This window comes from Trachemys scripta, chromosome 2, assembly GCF_013100865.1.
Source record: "Trachemys scripta elegans isolate TJP31775 chromosome 2, CAS_Tse_1.0, whole genome shotgun sequence".
In the NCBI taxonomy this organism is placed as follows: domain Eukaryota; kingdom Metazoa; phylum Chordata; order Testudines; family Emydidae; genus Trachemys; species Trachemys scripta.
The window spans coordinates 31,405,651-31,418,996 of NC_048299.1; the positions used below are offsets into that span (position 1 = coordinate 31,405,651).

Below are 13,346 nucleotides of genomic sequence, written 5' to 3' on the forward strand. Positions count from 1 at the left end.
CTTTTACTAAAAATATCCATGACAAAATCTTAGCCTTAATCATTAGCATACTATTCCAAATAATTGTTAATAAGATTCCAGAAAGTGGTTATATAGGTAGGATATATGATGTCTTTTTGAACATATTAAGGTCTTCCCAACTCTGCTTTTATACTAGACAAGTTTGTGTGGTGTCTTGTATCTTTTTAGAACTCTACACTTGCAGACATCTTAGTTTGTTAATTGGGAAATTATGTAAACTATCTAGCTTGCATTGAAAGGGAATATTCTTTAGAAGTGAATAATTTTGTAGGAGAAGAGATGACTTTTCACCCAGGAACTTTCAGCAGTTAATGTAGCTAGGAAATATATGCATGCAGATTTACATGTGGAAAACAAAATGTCTGTACAATTTTGATGCATGCCAGGTTTCATTTCTAAAGTCCTCCAACTTTATTCTAATTAGTGTATGAAGGATTTTGAAACGTCTATTAAAGGAATGAGAAAAAACAAACCTGGCATATAATACAAATTGCTAGTTGGACTCCAGTGGATTGTTGTCTGCTTACTTAAGGATTCTACAAAGGCTTTTAAACTCAAAAAGACACTGTGAATATTATACATTTTCTATGGCCTCATGTTACTGCTAATTTTAACTTTCCTTCCCAAAATGACCAGGGTTAACCTTGATGTTAATTTGCTGAAGAATCCTGAAGTCAGACTATACTATTGTATATTTCTGAAGTTAATTATTTCCTAAGAATAAGTAAGGAGAATTGTAAAGGTTTTTTGTCTTTGCAAAACACACTTAATTCTATCTACATTAAAATAATCTTTATGAACAGTCAATAAATATAGATTAATATCATCTGTTTACTGTTCTCAATTTTGATTGAAAAATCCAGACAGATCTGAGTTTTTATTAGCCCTGTCTAAATGTGAAAACTGGGAATCAGTCCAGAAACAAAGTTAGAAATGTGCTATGTGTTTGTGCAGATTAATTGGAAACAACAGAACTACTGCATATGGGAGTGTTCCAAATATCTTGGAAAGAAATTTCAAGTAATAGTGCAAAAGTTATGTTTTACCAAATGTGCATATAACCTTCATTAGGCCAAAATATTTTTCTCTATATATCTTGTATACAAATAAACTGTATGTACAAGCTGCATATATAAGCTGAATAGAATGAATATTAGACCTAAATTCAGCGAAGTGCTTAAGGGCATGCTTATAGTGAAGCACATACTTAAATGCTTTGCTGAACTGTGATAGACATAAGCATGTGTGAGAGCTTTATTGAATCGTGTGGCCTTAGTTTGTTGTAGGTGAACTTGCAACATTTAGGCTTGGAAAAATTATAATGTTTATTAGTATTGGAATTTCTCTGATATTAAGGGATGCACTTTGCACTTGCACATTGTGCATTTGGAATTGCATGCACCAACCATTTAAATCAGTTCTCAAAGTTTTTTACTGCTGACCCCTTTCACATAGCAAGCCTCTGAGTGCGACCCCCTTATAAATTAAAAACACTTTTTAATATATTTAACACCATTATAAATGCTGGAGGCAAAGCAGGGTTGGGGTGGAGATTGACAGCTCGTAACCCCCTATGTAATAACCTTGTGACCCCCTGAGGGGTCCCGACCCCCAGTTTGAGAACCCCTGATTTAAATGGACCTCAGTCACCAGTCTTTCTTCCTTTATTTTCTAGAATTATATTAAATTTAAAGGGGAGTAAATGTTGTGTGTGTGCTATATTAGCAGCATTCTTTTTGAAGGGCTTTAAATAGAAGACAGCATTTGTTTACACATTGTCTGGTTTGGGTATGAATTTCAGTATGGGGTTTTTGTGAGTCCCTGTTGAGAAATCTGTGGCTGTTGCTCTGAAGTTCGGGTTCCAAAGAGATATTACTACAGAAGTTTTGTTATCTTCATCTCAAAAGTGCAAGCTGCTTGTTCTTTTGTATTGGTGTAGGATCTTAATCACTTTTATTAGTCTTAGTTTCTGATTTCATCTCTGGTTTGAGAACTGTTATGAGGTTTAGAGGCATTTGTGAACTACATACATTTGTTCTTTATATTTTTCTCATGGCAGCTGTTCTTCATTTCATGAAACCTGTTACATTCCAGAAGTGGTTTATAGATTAGCTTGTTCAGTAGGCTTCTTGTCCAATACTTGAAATCAGTGAGCATGTACAAAGTTGTTATACCTAATGTTGAGAATTTTATGTTCCTTCGATGATTGGATTTTTTTTCACTTTATTCTACAGTCTGCATAGTTGGCAGATAAGTTAAACTTCTGCTGATGTCTGTAGACTATACATGTTTCTTTAATTTTCTGTGGTTCTTTGCATTGTTTTATGATCATTTGTAAGTTCTAATGCATAAAATTTCAATAGTCATTTGTTAAAACTTTTGTATTTGAAAATATTTTAAATGTGGGATCTTTTGTTGCTCTTTCATAATACTACTTATGATTTGCAGATGTAATGCTGTTATAATAAGAGGTAACCTATTAGTGTGCTCTCAGCAGCCCAATGTGTCTCTTACTCCTGATTGTCAGAGAGAAGTGTAAATATTTGTAAACATAGACAGTAATACATAGTTACACTCATTTTGATGTTTTATTGTGATATAGCTACTGTCTTCTTAAGTATGTAATATACAACATTATCTTATTAGACAAAATTTCAAGAGTTGCTAATACTTTTGGTGATGAAGACTTTTTTCCTACATGATATTTCAGCTCTTGATTTTGGCTGGCAAATCTTCCTCGGCAAAGCAAAACAGAGAACTGGCCTCAAAGTGTTCTTGAAAAGAGAGATTTGAAAAGACTTGCAGTTGTCATCTCTTTCAGAGTCAGAAAGTCATCTTTTTGTACTGCATACATATTTTCTGCCCTCTATATTTTTTCATAAATAGTTAAATGGATTCTAAAAATAAAAACACTGAGGTGTTTTTTAAAAAAATTACTTTAAGGCTCTTAAATCTCAATCAATTTGTAAGTTTTCCAGCTTCCCCTTTTGAAGAAGACATTTTTACTGTATTCTTTTATTCTCAGTCATCTATCCTAAGGTATCTAGATGAACATATTGCCTACTAAATGCAATCATAGTTGACTAGTAGTAATTTATTAATGATACCCCATAAAACTGCTTCTGAAGGTTATTAAAAAGTCAATATGCATATGTGGGGAGTGTAATGGGAGACATGGGGGAGAAAATACCATGTTGCCAGAAATTCACTAGCAACACGATAAAAATAATTTGTATGGATTTATTGAGAGCATCCCTCCTTTTTCTCTCCTGCACACTTCCCTTCAGGGTGGAGTGATTTAAATCAGCGTGTTTTAATAATCTGTTTTAATCATAATTTAAACCAGGAAGTAGCAAACCTTGATTTAAATAATCGATTTTAATCTTATGTATTTGTATTTTTTAGTTACTTTCCTAATGAAAGGTTGATTCTCATTAGATGGTAACCATTAAACTGCTGATTTGCAACTAACTAGCCTTTACTCTAAATTTGGTACTTTTTTGTTAACCAGGATAACTATATCAATACACGCAGTCACGTAGATTAACATACATTTATTCATAATATTAATTTTTACATGTTACATAAATGGTGAATTATGCTTTTGTTTACTAGATGATTAATTGTGTACTCCTGATTTGTGTCAACCTGCATTTGGATAAAAATTGGAATTCAGTTAATAAGGCACAAAATTTAAAATTGCTTTTTTATTAGTTAAATGAAACTACCTTAAATATGCTGGATACAGATGAAAAAAGTAAGTTTCGCAAAACATGTTTTGCATTTAAAACTGACAGGTTTATTAAAGAAAGGAAGTATGATCTGTAGATAGTGAATTGAACTGATTGTCCATGTCCTTCAAAATTTTAGTCTTAGTAGATCTGATCATATCACACCTCATGTTTATTCATAGATTACAAGATTCATAGATTTTTCAATTCCCAATCAGTTTCTCAATTTTGAATTAACTAGTCATTGAATTGAAATTGCTAAATAAATTAAAATGAAGAAAATAATCTCTCTGCACCTGCAGAAAAAAATTAATAAGGTGATAAATAATGGTCAACATGGATTTGTCAAGAACAAATTATGTCAAACCAACCTTATATCCTTCTTTGACAAGGTTGTCAAAGCCTTGTGGATGGGGGGAAGCTGTAGATATGATATATCTCAACTTCAGTAAGGCTTTTGATAGTGTCTCACATGACCTTCTCATAAGCAAGCTAGGAAAATATAGCCTAGACAAACCTACTATAAGGTGGGTACACAACTGGTTGGAAAACCATACTCAGACTAGTTATCAATGGTTCACAGTCAAGCTGGAAGGGTATATCTAGTGGGATTCTGCAGGGATATACCCTGGGTCTGGGTCTGTTCAATATCTTCAGAAATAATTTGGAGAATGGCATAGAGAGTACACTTATAAAGTTTGCAGATGATACCAAGCTGGGAGGGGTTGCAAGCACTTTGGTGGACAGGATTAGAATTCAAGATGATCTTTGACAAACTGGAGAAATGGTCTGAAATAGGATGAAATTCAATAAGGACAAATGCAAAATACTACACTTAGGAAGGAAAAGGCAATTACACAAATATTAAATATGAGAAATGACTGTCTAGTAAGGAACACTGCAGAAAAAGGTCTGGAGGTTATAGTGGATCACAAACTAAATATGAATCAACAATATAATACTGCTGCAAAAAAAGCAAACATCATTCTGGAGTTTATTAGCAGGAGTGTTTTAAGCAAGGCACAAGTAGTATTTTTTCCACTCTATTCAGCACTGATAAGGTTTCAACAGAAGTATTGTGTCCAGTTCTGGGCACCATACTTCGGGAAAGATGTGGACAAATAAAGGAAAATCCAGAGAAGAGCAACAAAAATGATTAAATATCAAGAAAACATAAACCTATAAGGAAATATTGAAAAAATAGGTTTATTTATTCTGGAGAAAGGGTGACTGTTATCATGGTCCCCTTCAATGTACTGGTATGCAAAATGTTATAATAATGAGGGTCATAAAATGTTCTCCTTATCCACTGAGGGCAGAACAAGAAGTAATGATCTTAAACTGCAGCAAGGGAGATTTAGGTTAGACATTAGGAATAGCTTCCAAACTGTCAGGGTAGTTAAACATTGGAACAAATTACCTAGGAAGATTGTGGCATCTCTGTCATTGGAGGTTTTTAAGAACAGAATAGATAAACACTTGTCAAAGATGGTCTCTAGATAATAGTTAGTCCTGCCTCAGTGCAGGTGACTAACTAGATGACCTGTTGAGGTTTTTTCCAGTTCTATATTTCTATGATTCTTCTTCAAGTGATTGCTCATGTGTATTCCACAGTAGGTGTGCGTGCTCGCCACGTGCACCGGTGCTGGAAGTTTTTCCCTTAGTAGTATCCGTACTGAGGGAGCACCACGGCGACCCCTGGAGTGGCGCCTGTATATCGCGCTATAAGGGGAGCTACGGGCTCCCCCCACCCTCAGTTCCTTTTTGCCGCCAGTGAAAGTAGTCGGAATTTTGAGCTCCAGCTCTGCTGCAGCCTTCTCTTCTCGACCTTAGTGGTACCATTCGTGGATTGTTTCTTCAGTTGTTAGAGTGGGCTCGGGGCATGCCCCATGCTCCAGCGTGCGACTCCTGTCGCCGTTCTATGCCTAGGAGTGACCCGCACACTGAGTGTCTCCGCTGCCTGGGTGAGACTCACATTAGTGACCGTCGCAAGCTCTGCAGGTCGTTCAAGCCAAGGACCAAGAAGGAGAGAGACATTAGACTTTGAGCTCTCCTGATTGAGTTGGTGCTGGCCCAACGCAGGCACGCCGTTCGGACTCTGCACCGGCCGCTGCGTTGTTGGTGCGTAGCGAGGCCCCTTCGACCAGTCTGCGCCACTCTCCCTCCAAAAAGCAAGGGAAGGGCACGGCCTTGCAGTGGCGCTGTGACAAGGAAAAGGTGGAGGCTGGTCCCGCGTTGGGCAGCCCTCGGTCCTCCCCGGGCTCAAGGCCTCCGACTCGTGTGGAGCGGAGCAGCCCGGCACCGTTGGCCTGTGCATCCCCACTGGTACGGATGCCGGAGGCGATACAGGCTGCGAAGGACATTATGAGCCTGCCAGTCCTGAGCACGCAGCCGAGCACAGGCCCCAGGTCTCGTGGCAAGCCTCCAGACCTTACTAGCCAGCCACAGTTCCCACTCCGAGGATTGCTCCCCGCACCACTCAGCACGAGTGGTTGCTCGTCTTGCAGCTCCCACCCACCCTCGACGCCGTCCAGACCATCCGGGTCACCGTCAGGATGGGAGTCACGGGGACCCTCGACACCGCCTGCCAGCAAGCGTAGGCACCGAGAGAGGCACCGGGAGCGCTTGCCTGCACGGCGTGGGTGCCGTAGCCACTCTCGATGGGATAGACGTCGTCATTCCCGTTCCAGCTCCCGATCAGCTAGATGTCGCGCTCGAGACTCCCTCCAGGGCGCCTCGGCGTCGACCTCGCATCGCCATCATGGGTACTGAAGTAGTTCTTCGGGCGGTTACCGTTCCTCGATGTCGAGGTCCAGGTCCCAAGGGAGGCGATATCATAAGCACTGTTCCTACCGCTCCTGGGGCACTGAGCGTTCGTCGTTGGCCTCGGCACCCGGCCACCCATCCTTGGTTCACGTTGCTCAGCCGGGACACACAGTGTCATCGGGCTCTCAGCCTGGTCAATGGCAAGGGGCCCCACGGCAAGGATAGTGGTGCCAGTGGGCACCTTGGCACCAATGCCAGCCAAGATGGGGGCTTGTTCGGTTGCCGCAGCGTCTCAGGCTCCATCGGCCTCGTCTGACCGTCTACGGGACAAGTCGGCGGGTCACGAGTCGGCGGACCTGCGCCCGGACTCTGATCTGGGGCTTGATGCCCTGGCACTGACCGAGGCTCTCAGCTCCATGTGGGCCTTCTCTCCGGCACCGGATGACACCATAACAGCGCCTCCGCCCTCAGTCCCACAGGAGGACTTCAAGGCGCACCAAGACCTGCTAAAGCGGGTGGCATCCAGCCTCCAGCTACAGGCCGAGGAGATGGAGGGTCCGTCCGATTCCCTATTCAAGGTCCTGTCTCCCTCGGCACTGGGCCCTGCCCCTGCACCAGTGTATTGCCAACCTCTCCAACACCCTGTGGCAAACCCCTGCCTCTTTGGCCTCTATCTCCAAGAAGGTGGAGAGGAAATACTTTGTGCCGGCCAAGGACCACGAATACCTTATTCCCACCCGGCATCAAACTCACTCGTGGTGGAATCGGTAAACCACAGGGGGCAACAGGGCCAGTCTGCGCCCACCCCAAAAAATAAGGATGCCAGATGGCTGGACTCCTTTGGGAGAAAGCTTTATTCCTCTGCGAGTTTCCAGCTTAGGGTAGCCAACCACCAGGCCTTACTGAGCAGGTGTGACTTTAACCTTTGGGAGTCTCTGCCTAAGTTCGAAATTCCCTGTGTCCCACTGCAGTGTCTTAAAGGATGACGTAAAATGGGGGAAACTGGCATAAAGAAGCTATTAAAGGATTTTTAATTTTTTTTAACTGCTTGATTTTTACATTAGAAATTCAGATTTTTTTTCTGTCCTGGAGGACTAAGATGGTGGGAAATTTGATGATCTCCCAATAGCTGAGTATGACATCTGAACAAATAAAGGGGGCAGGATTTTAATCGGATTGTGCAAAACTTTTATAACATATTCAATTTCTAATGAATATTTTGGATAAAGGATATCTTTGTTAAAGATTCAACACCCCAACATTTCAGTTGGGGCATGAGAACTTATAACAGATATGCTGCGAGACATCTAGCAGATCCTCCAGAAAAACCAGGGAAAACCAGAGGTATGATAGTCCCAATATTTTGAAGGTAAAGAAGAAAGGGGGGATGGGGAGAGGTGAGATTTTCTTTTAATTTTGCATGTGTTCAGGTTTTCATTATTAGAACAAAAAGGGAAGTTTAAAAAAACAACCACCATAATCTTAAATGTTTCAAATGTTTTGCGGATCACCTATAAGCACAAAACCATCTATCCTCTATAGATCTAGGCACTGTGTTTTGTGGAAAAATTTATACACTAGCAAACTTTTAGAATGGGAAGAATTCATTTCTGTTTGTGTGAAAAGATAGTACTGGAGAATTTTTAGGTATTTTGAAAGTAGCTTTGGTATGCTTAGGTTTGGGATTTTTTAGATTACAGCTCAGAAAAATAGTTAACTTTGTTCCTTTTCTGTGTCTTTAACGTTCTTTTTAGAGTCTGCATTAAAGTCATTGAATGCAGTTACTAGGTCTGTGACATTAAATCAACAAAATATCGGTGTGCCATGATTGACTTCACTTTAGAACTGAACCAATCACCAGAGACATTACTGTGTACCAAGTTGTATTACATTACCAATGCAATAGCAGTGCTTTTACAATAGAAAACTTTTTAAACTAAAATAACTTTTCAAAAGAATTCTTTGCATTTACTATATTATTATATGAATGCACAATGGAATAGAAAAAATAGTTAGAAAAGAACTAGTAACGTAGCCTGCTTGCTTCTTACTCTTACCAAATTTAAACTCTGGTGTGTTTATTGTGTATTTGATCCTCCCCTGTCTTCTTCTACCATGGGCAAAAAAATTAGATATATTTCTGCTAGTGTTTGGTTTTTATATCCTCTTCTCATTAACTTTCACTGTAATAATGTGATCTCAGTTTTTTTTAATGAGCTGGGTGACACCATTTGTATTTTCAGAGAGGCTCGATACTTACCTCTCTGTTTCTCTGTCAGGTGTGGGGGGGAGACGGGGGGAGAGAACAGCACTTCAAATCAACAGGACAGCTTGGGGATTAAGCCCCATGGTCCCGATACTGTCAAATGGGCTTACTTGTGAAAAATAGTGAGCACATACCTCGTCTCTGCAGGGTCATGGCCGAAGTGTGATAATATTTGCAGGAGTCACCCTTACATTGGCAACTATTAATATTAGAGATAAATAGTAAATAGATAAATAGTAATATGGTTACTTCTCATATGCCTGTAAATAAGTACTTTTTAAAACTTATTAAAATATACAGCTGAAATTAAAGTGATCACCAGAAGTTTAGACAGATTAAAAAAGAGAGCCTTCTGTTGTACTTTTAGTATTGTGTATTTGGTGTGAGGTTAAATATTAAAGTTCATAATTAATAGTTTAGTTGTGAAGAAATTTTATAACTTGACACTTGATTTGAATCAACCATAAGTTTGAGTACTTAAGATTTTTTTTTAAAGTATAGGTGTTGGGATTTTTTTTCAGTCATTTTGCTCAATATTTTGTGAATTTATTGGTAATTTCTCTAATACAGCCAAATAATAAAATTAGCATGGCAGTGTGGCCATTCTGTTCCTAAAACCACAGAAGATACGGTACGACTGTACAAATCTATTTAAAAGAATTAATCTTAATGAGAAATTTATAAAGTAATGATAAAGGTGGAATAATTAGCTTTCATACTCAGGTTTAGTGGAGGCAGGCTGCAGCTATGATACTGTCATATTATTCTACTATTGTTGCTCTACCAATTTAAAAATCTTTAAAAACCACATGAAACTTCCATCAGCTGCAGCTAAGAACTATAGGCACAACACTATACATAAAATGTTAGGCCAATTTTAGGCCAGTTAGGTTTGCAAAAATATGATAGAATTATAAATGAAAGTATGTTATAATAGGAAATGTCATCTTAATTTAGCAAATTTTGCTATACAGTATGTGTGAAATGGAGCTGCAGTACCCATATTTGATCGTGTTGTGAGATTTATTTAATGATGTGTTTGGTTTTATTTTCAATTAGGGCTGTCAATTAATTGCAATTAACTCAAGCGATTAACTAAAAAAATTAAATTAATCAGTTAATCGCTGTTTTAATCACATTATTAAACAATAATAGAGTACCAATTTACACTTGTTATAAATATTTTCGGATGTTTTTCTACATTTTCAAATATATTTATTTCAGTTACAACACAGAATACAAAGTTTACATTGCTCACTTTATATTATTTTTGATTACAAATATTTGCACTGTAATAAAGATAAAAGAAATCATTTTTGAATTCACCTCATACAAGTACTGTAGTGAAATCTCTTTAGCATGAAACTGCAATTTACAAATGTAGAATTATTTTTGTTACATAACTGCACTCAAAAACAAAACAGTGTAAAACTTTAGACCCTACAAGTCCACTCAGTCCTACTTCTTGTTCAGCCAATCGCTAAGACAAACAAGTTTGTTTACATTTAAGGGGTCTTACCTGTAATTCCCCACCCTGTAATGTACTTTCACAATAAAGAGATTGTACTACAGTACTTGTATGAGGTGAATTCAAAAATACTGTTTCTTTCGTTTATCTTTTTTACAGTGCAAATATTTGTAATAAAAATAATAATATAAAATAAGCACTGTACACTTTGTATTCTATGTTGTAATTGAAATTAATATATTTGAAAATGTAGAAAACATCCTAAAATATTTAAATAAATGGTATTCTATTGTTTAACAGTACAATTAAAACTATGATTAATCACGATTTTTTGGTAATTGTTTGAGAGCTCTATTTTCAATGTATTTGGGAGAGACTGTGTAACACCGACCGACCCCAGTCATCGGCAGGCAGGATTGAATCTGGAACCTCTGAAGCTGGCTATTAGCTAAGGCTGTAACAAACTCACCAATCTGTAGCTGGGCTGGCATCGCTAGAGGGGACAGAGCATGACACCAAGCAGGCGTGGATTACAGGCTTCCCCTAGCTGAGGAAGCGCATTCCGAGCTTCAGAGACTTCCCTGTTGATATCCTGGTTGAGAGCGCACTTGTAACGCTGACAGATCCCAGTCATCAGCAGGCAGATTAAACCTGTGACCTTTGAAGCTTAGTGCGTGAGCCTCTACTGCATGAGCTAAAAGCCACATGGCTGTTAGCTAAGGCTGTGGCAGACTCATCAATCTCTAATTGGGCTTGATGCTTCGAGAGGGGTCAGACCTCCACACCAAGCAGGCATGGGTTACGTTTGCATACGCTTTTTTTAAACTTCCAGTTATGATAGCGCAGCATTGTGCCAAGGTCATAACACTGTTGAAGGCAATGATTTTATTAACTGTTATGCCCCTGTACCCTGCTGCCACAATATATATTATTTTAAGTGTGTACATCCCAAGGCAATTCAACTGGGATGTGTCAGAGATGGTATATGACTCAGGACTGAACGTATATTTTCCTTATAGCTGTTAATTTATTCAGCATTCAAGTTAATTGTATCATCATAGAGCTTGTTTCGATTGACTTATAAAAAATTGCTTTTCCCCCTTAGGGCGACCAGACAGCAAGTGTGAAAAATTGGGACAGGGTGGGGGGTAATAGGAGCCTACATAAGAAAAAGATCCAAAAATCAGGACTGTCCTTATAAAATCAGGACATATGATCACCCTTTTCCCCCTAAATCAAAAATAGTAAAATTAATCATTTCATTTAGTGGGAATATCGTATTTTAAGTTGAAATGGCTGCTGTATTGTAGTTTAGGACTTTAACAATTTGGAGGAATTTACCTTTTCGTCTGGGAATCTCTTCTGAACCATAAGGACCTGGTTTCTCCAAAATTGCATTTGAAATTTCATGCCTACTTTCTGTGTCCAGCTAATGTGATTGCTAATGGAAATAGCCAGTTTGGGGTTTCTTAATAAGTCATTGCCCCTCCCCACCTTTCCCTGCCTGGAAGTGAATCTTTTCTGGACTTTTCAGATATTAAATTGCATAATTAAAAAAAAAATTGTTGTTGCAGCTGGTTTTAGGAGAAGCTTTCGTCTTAGCAGAAAAGATAGAAAGACAAATAAATCCATGTATGAATGCAAGAAGAGTGATCAGTATGATACAGCAGATGTCCCAACATATGAAGAAGTTGCACCATATCGACGACAGCCTACTGAGAAATACAGGCTTGTAGTTTTGGTCGGTAAGTTATTTCTTTAATTTCTAAATCAGGAATCTAGAGTAAATATTAGTGCAATAATCTTACAGAAGTTTAAAATTTAACTTTTCTAGCTCTCAAACTGAAAATGTTTATGATCTAGAATATTATGTTGCTGCATTTGCTCATAATTTCTCATCTTTTTTCAGTTGTTTGAGTTTTGGAAAACTACAGGTGAAGAGCTATTTGTGCAACAGATAGTATGAGAAATATTGTCAACCCACTAATCAAAATATACAGATAAGCTGTAATATGACCTTGATTTTGTTGTTGTTGTTTAAAATTGTGCTAGTCCTGAAACTAAATCTTATTTTGGTGTCATGAAGACTCCTTATGTGTCTGCAACTTTACCAACAGAATATAGCTTGCAAAGAAATTTCCTGAACGTCTAGTTCTTTGTGTGAAGAACTGGACTCCAACAAGGAATGCCTCTGTGCTCAATGTAAGGGCCCTCTCACTGTCTTACCACTCATATCTCATGTCCCACTTGCTCCCTGTCTAGGCTTAGGATAAGCTGTGACCACAACATGCCCTATTACCACAGAGTTGTCCTGCTATAGAGAACATCAGTTAAGTGTCTTGGCCATTCATTCCCAGTATGCTGAACAAGGCTTTCACTACACTATTGGTCAGAAATATGTCCAAATCTATCTCAGACAAATGAACTATGGTGTCCAGAAAAATTTCTGGCCAACCAAGTGCAATTAGGTGTCAGCACTCCACTGGAATGCTGGATTCTCTGTATCTCCCAAGGCTGTAAACTTGTCCTCCTGGAAATGAGAAGAAACAATTTCATTGTCAATGTCTGGGATGTTGTAAAACAGGGCTTATTGTTAAGTGCGTTAACATAAATACCTGTACTAGCTGCCTGATCCTGGGGGATTTGCTAGGCTGCCTATTGGTAAGCTGTCAGACCAGAATAGGATCCATTTGTTTCAGAAGTTCTCTTTTCCGTATTGGACCCATTCTGATCACAAGAAAGGGAGATTATTCATTTGTTCCAAAAATTGCTTCCAGATAATTGTATTTCACTTCTGATAAACAAGTAATAAGATTGACCTTCTGGCACCTGAAATTGTTGCTGCCAATTGCACACAATTCACAGGCTAGTGCAGTGACTTGACTTGTGAAATTCAGATAACTGATCAGTTATTGCAACTGTTGCAGGGCTAACTTTTATATCTCGTGGGCCGATAGAACTAGTGAGCTGGATTTCTTGACCCGAGAGCGAGACATGCTGTTCAGTTCAGTACCAGCCTTTTTGCTAGTGCCTGGAATGCTGTCAAGATGTGCTTTTGCCCAACCCTGTTTTCTAGCAAAAAAAATAAAAATAA

The 13,346-nt window shown here is 38.7% G+C and overlaps 1 protein-coding gene across 4 annotated transcripts in view; it reads left to right on the forward strand.

Moving 5' to 3' along the window:
- MPP7 (membrane palmitoylated protein 7) overlaps positions 1–13,346 on the forward strand; it is a 292,487-nt gene that overhangs the window by 246,839 nt on the left and 32,302 nt on the right. For all 4 annotated transcript variants that reach the window (XR_004644410.1, XM_034760180.1, XM_034760179.1 and 1 more), the window contains one exon: positions 11,827–11,997. Coding sequence is in view for 3 of the 4 variants with exons in the window: in XM_034760180.1 (XP_034616071.1) it covers positions 11,827–11,997 (171 nt within the window). In the remaining variant the exon portion in view is untranslated. The remainder of the gene's footprint in view (positions 1–11,826; positions 11,998–13,346) is intronic.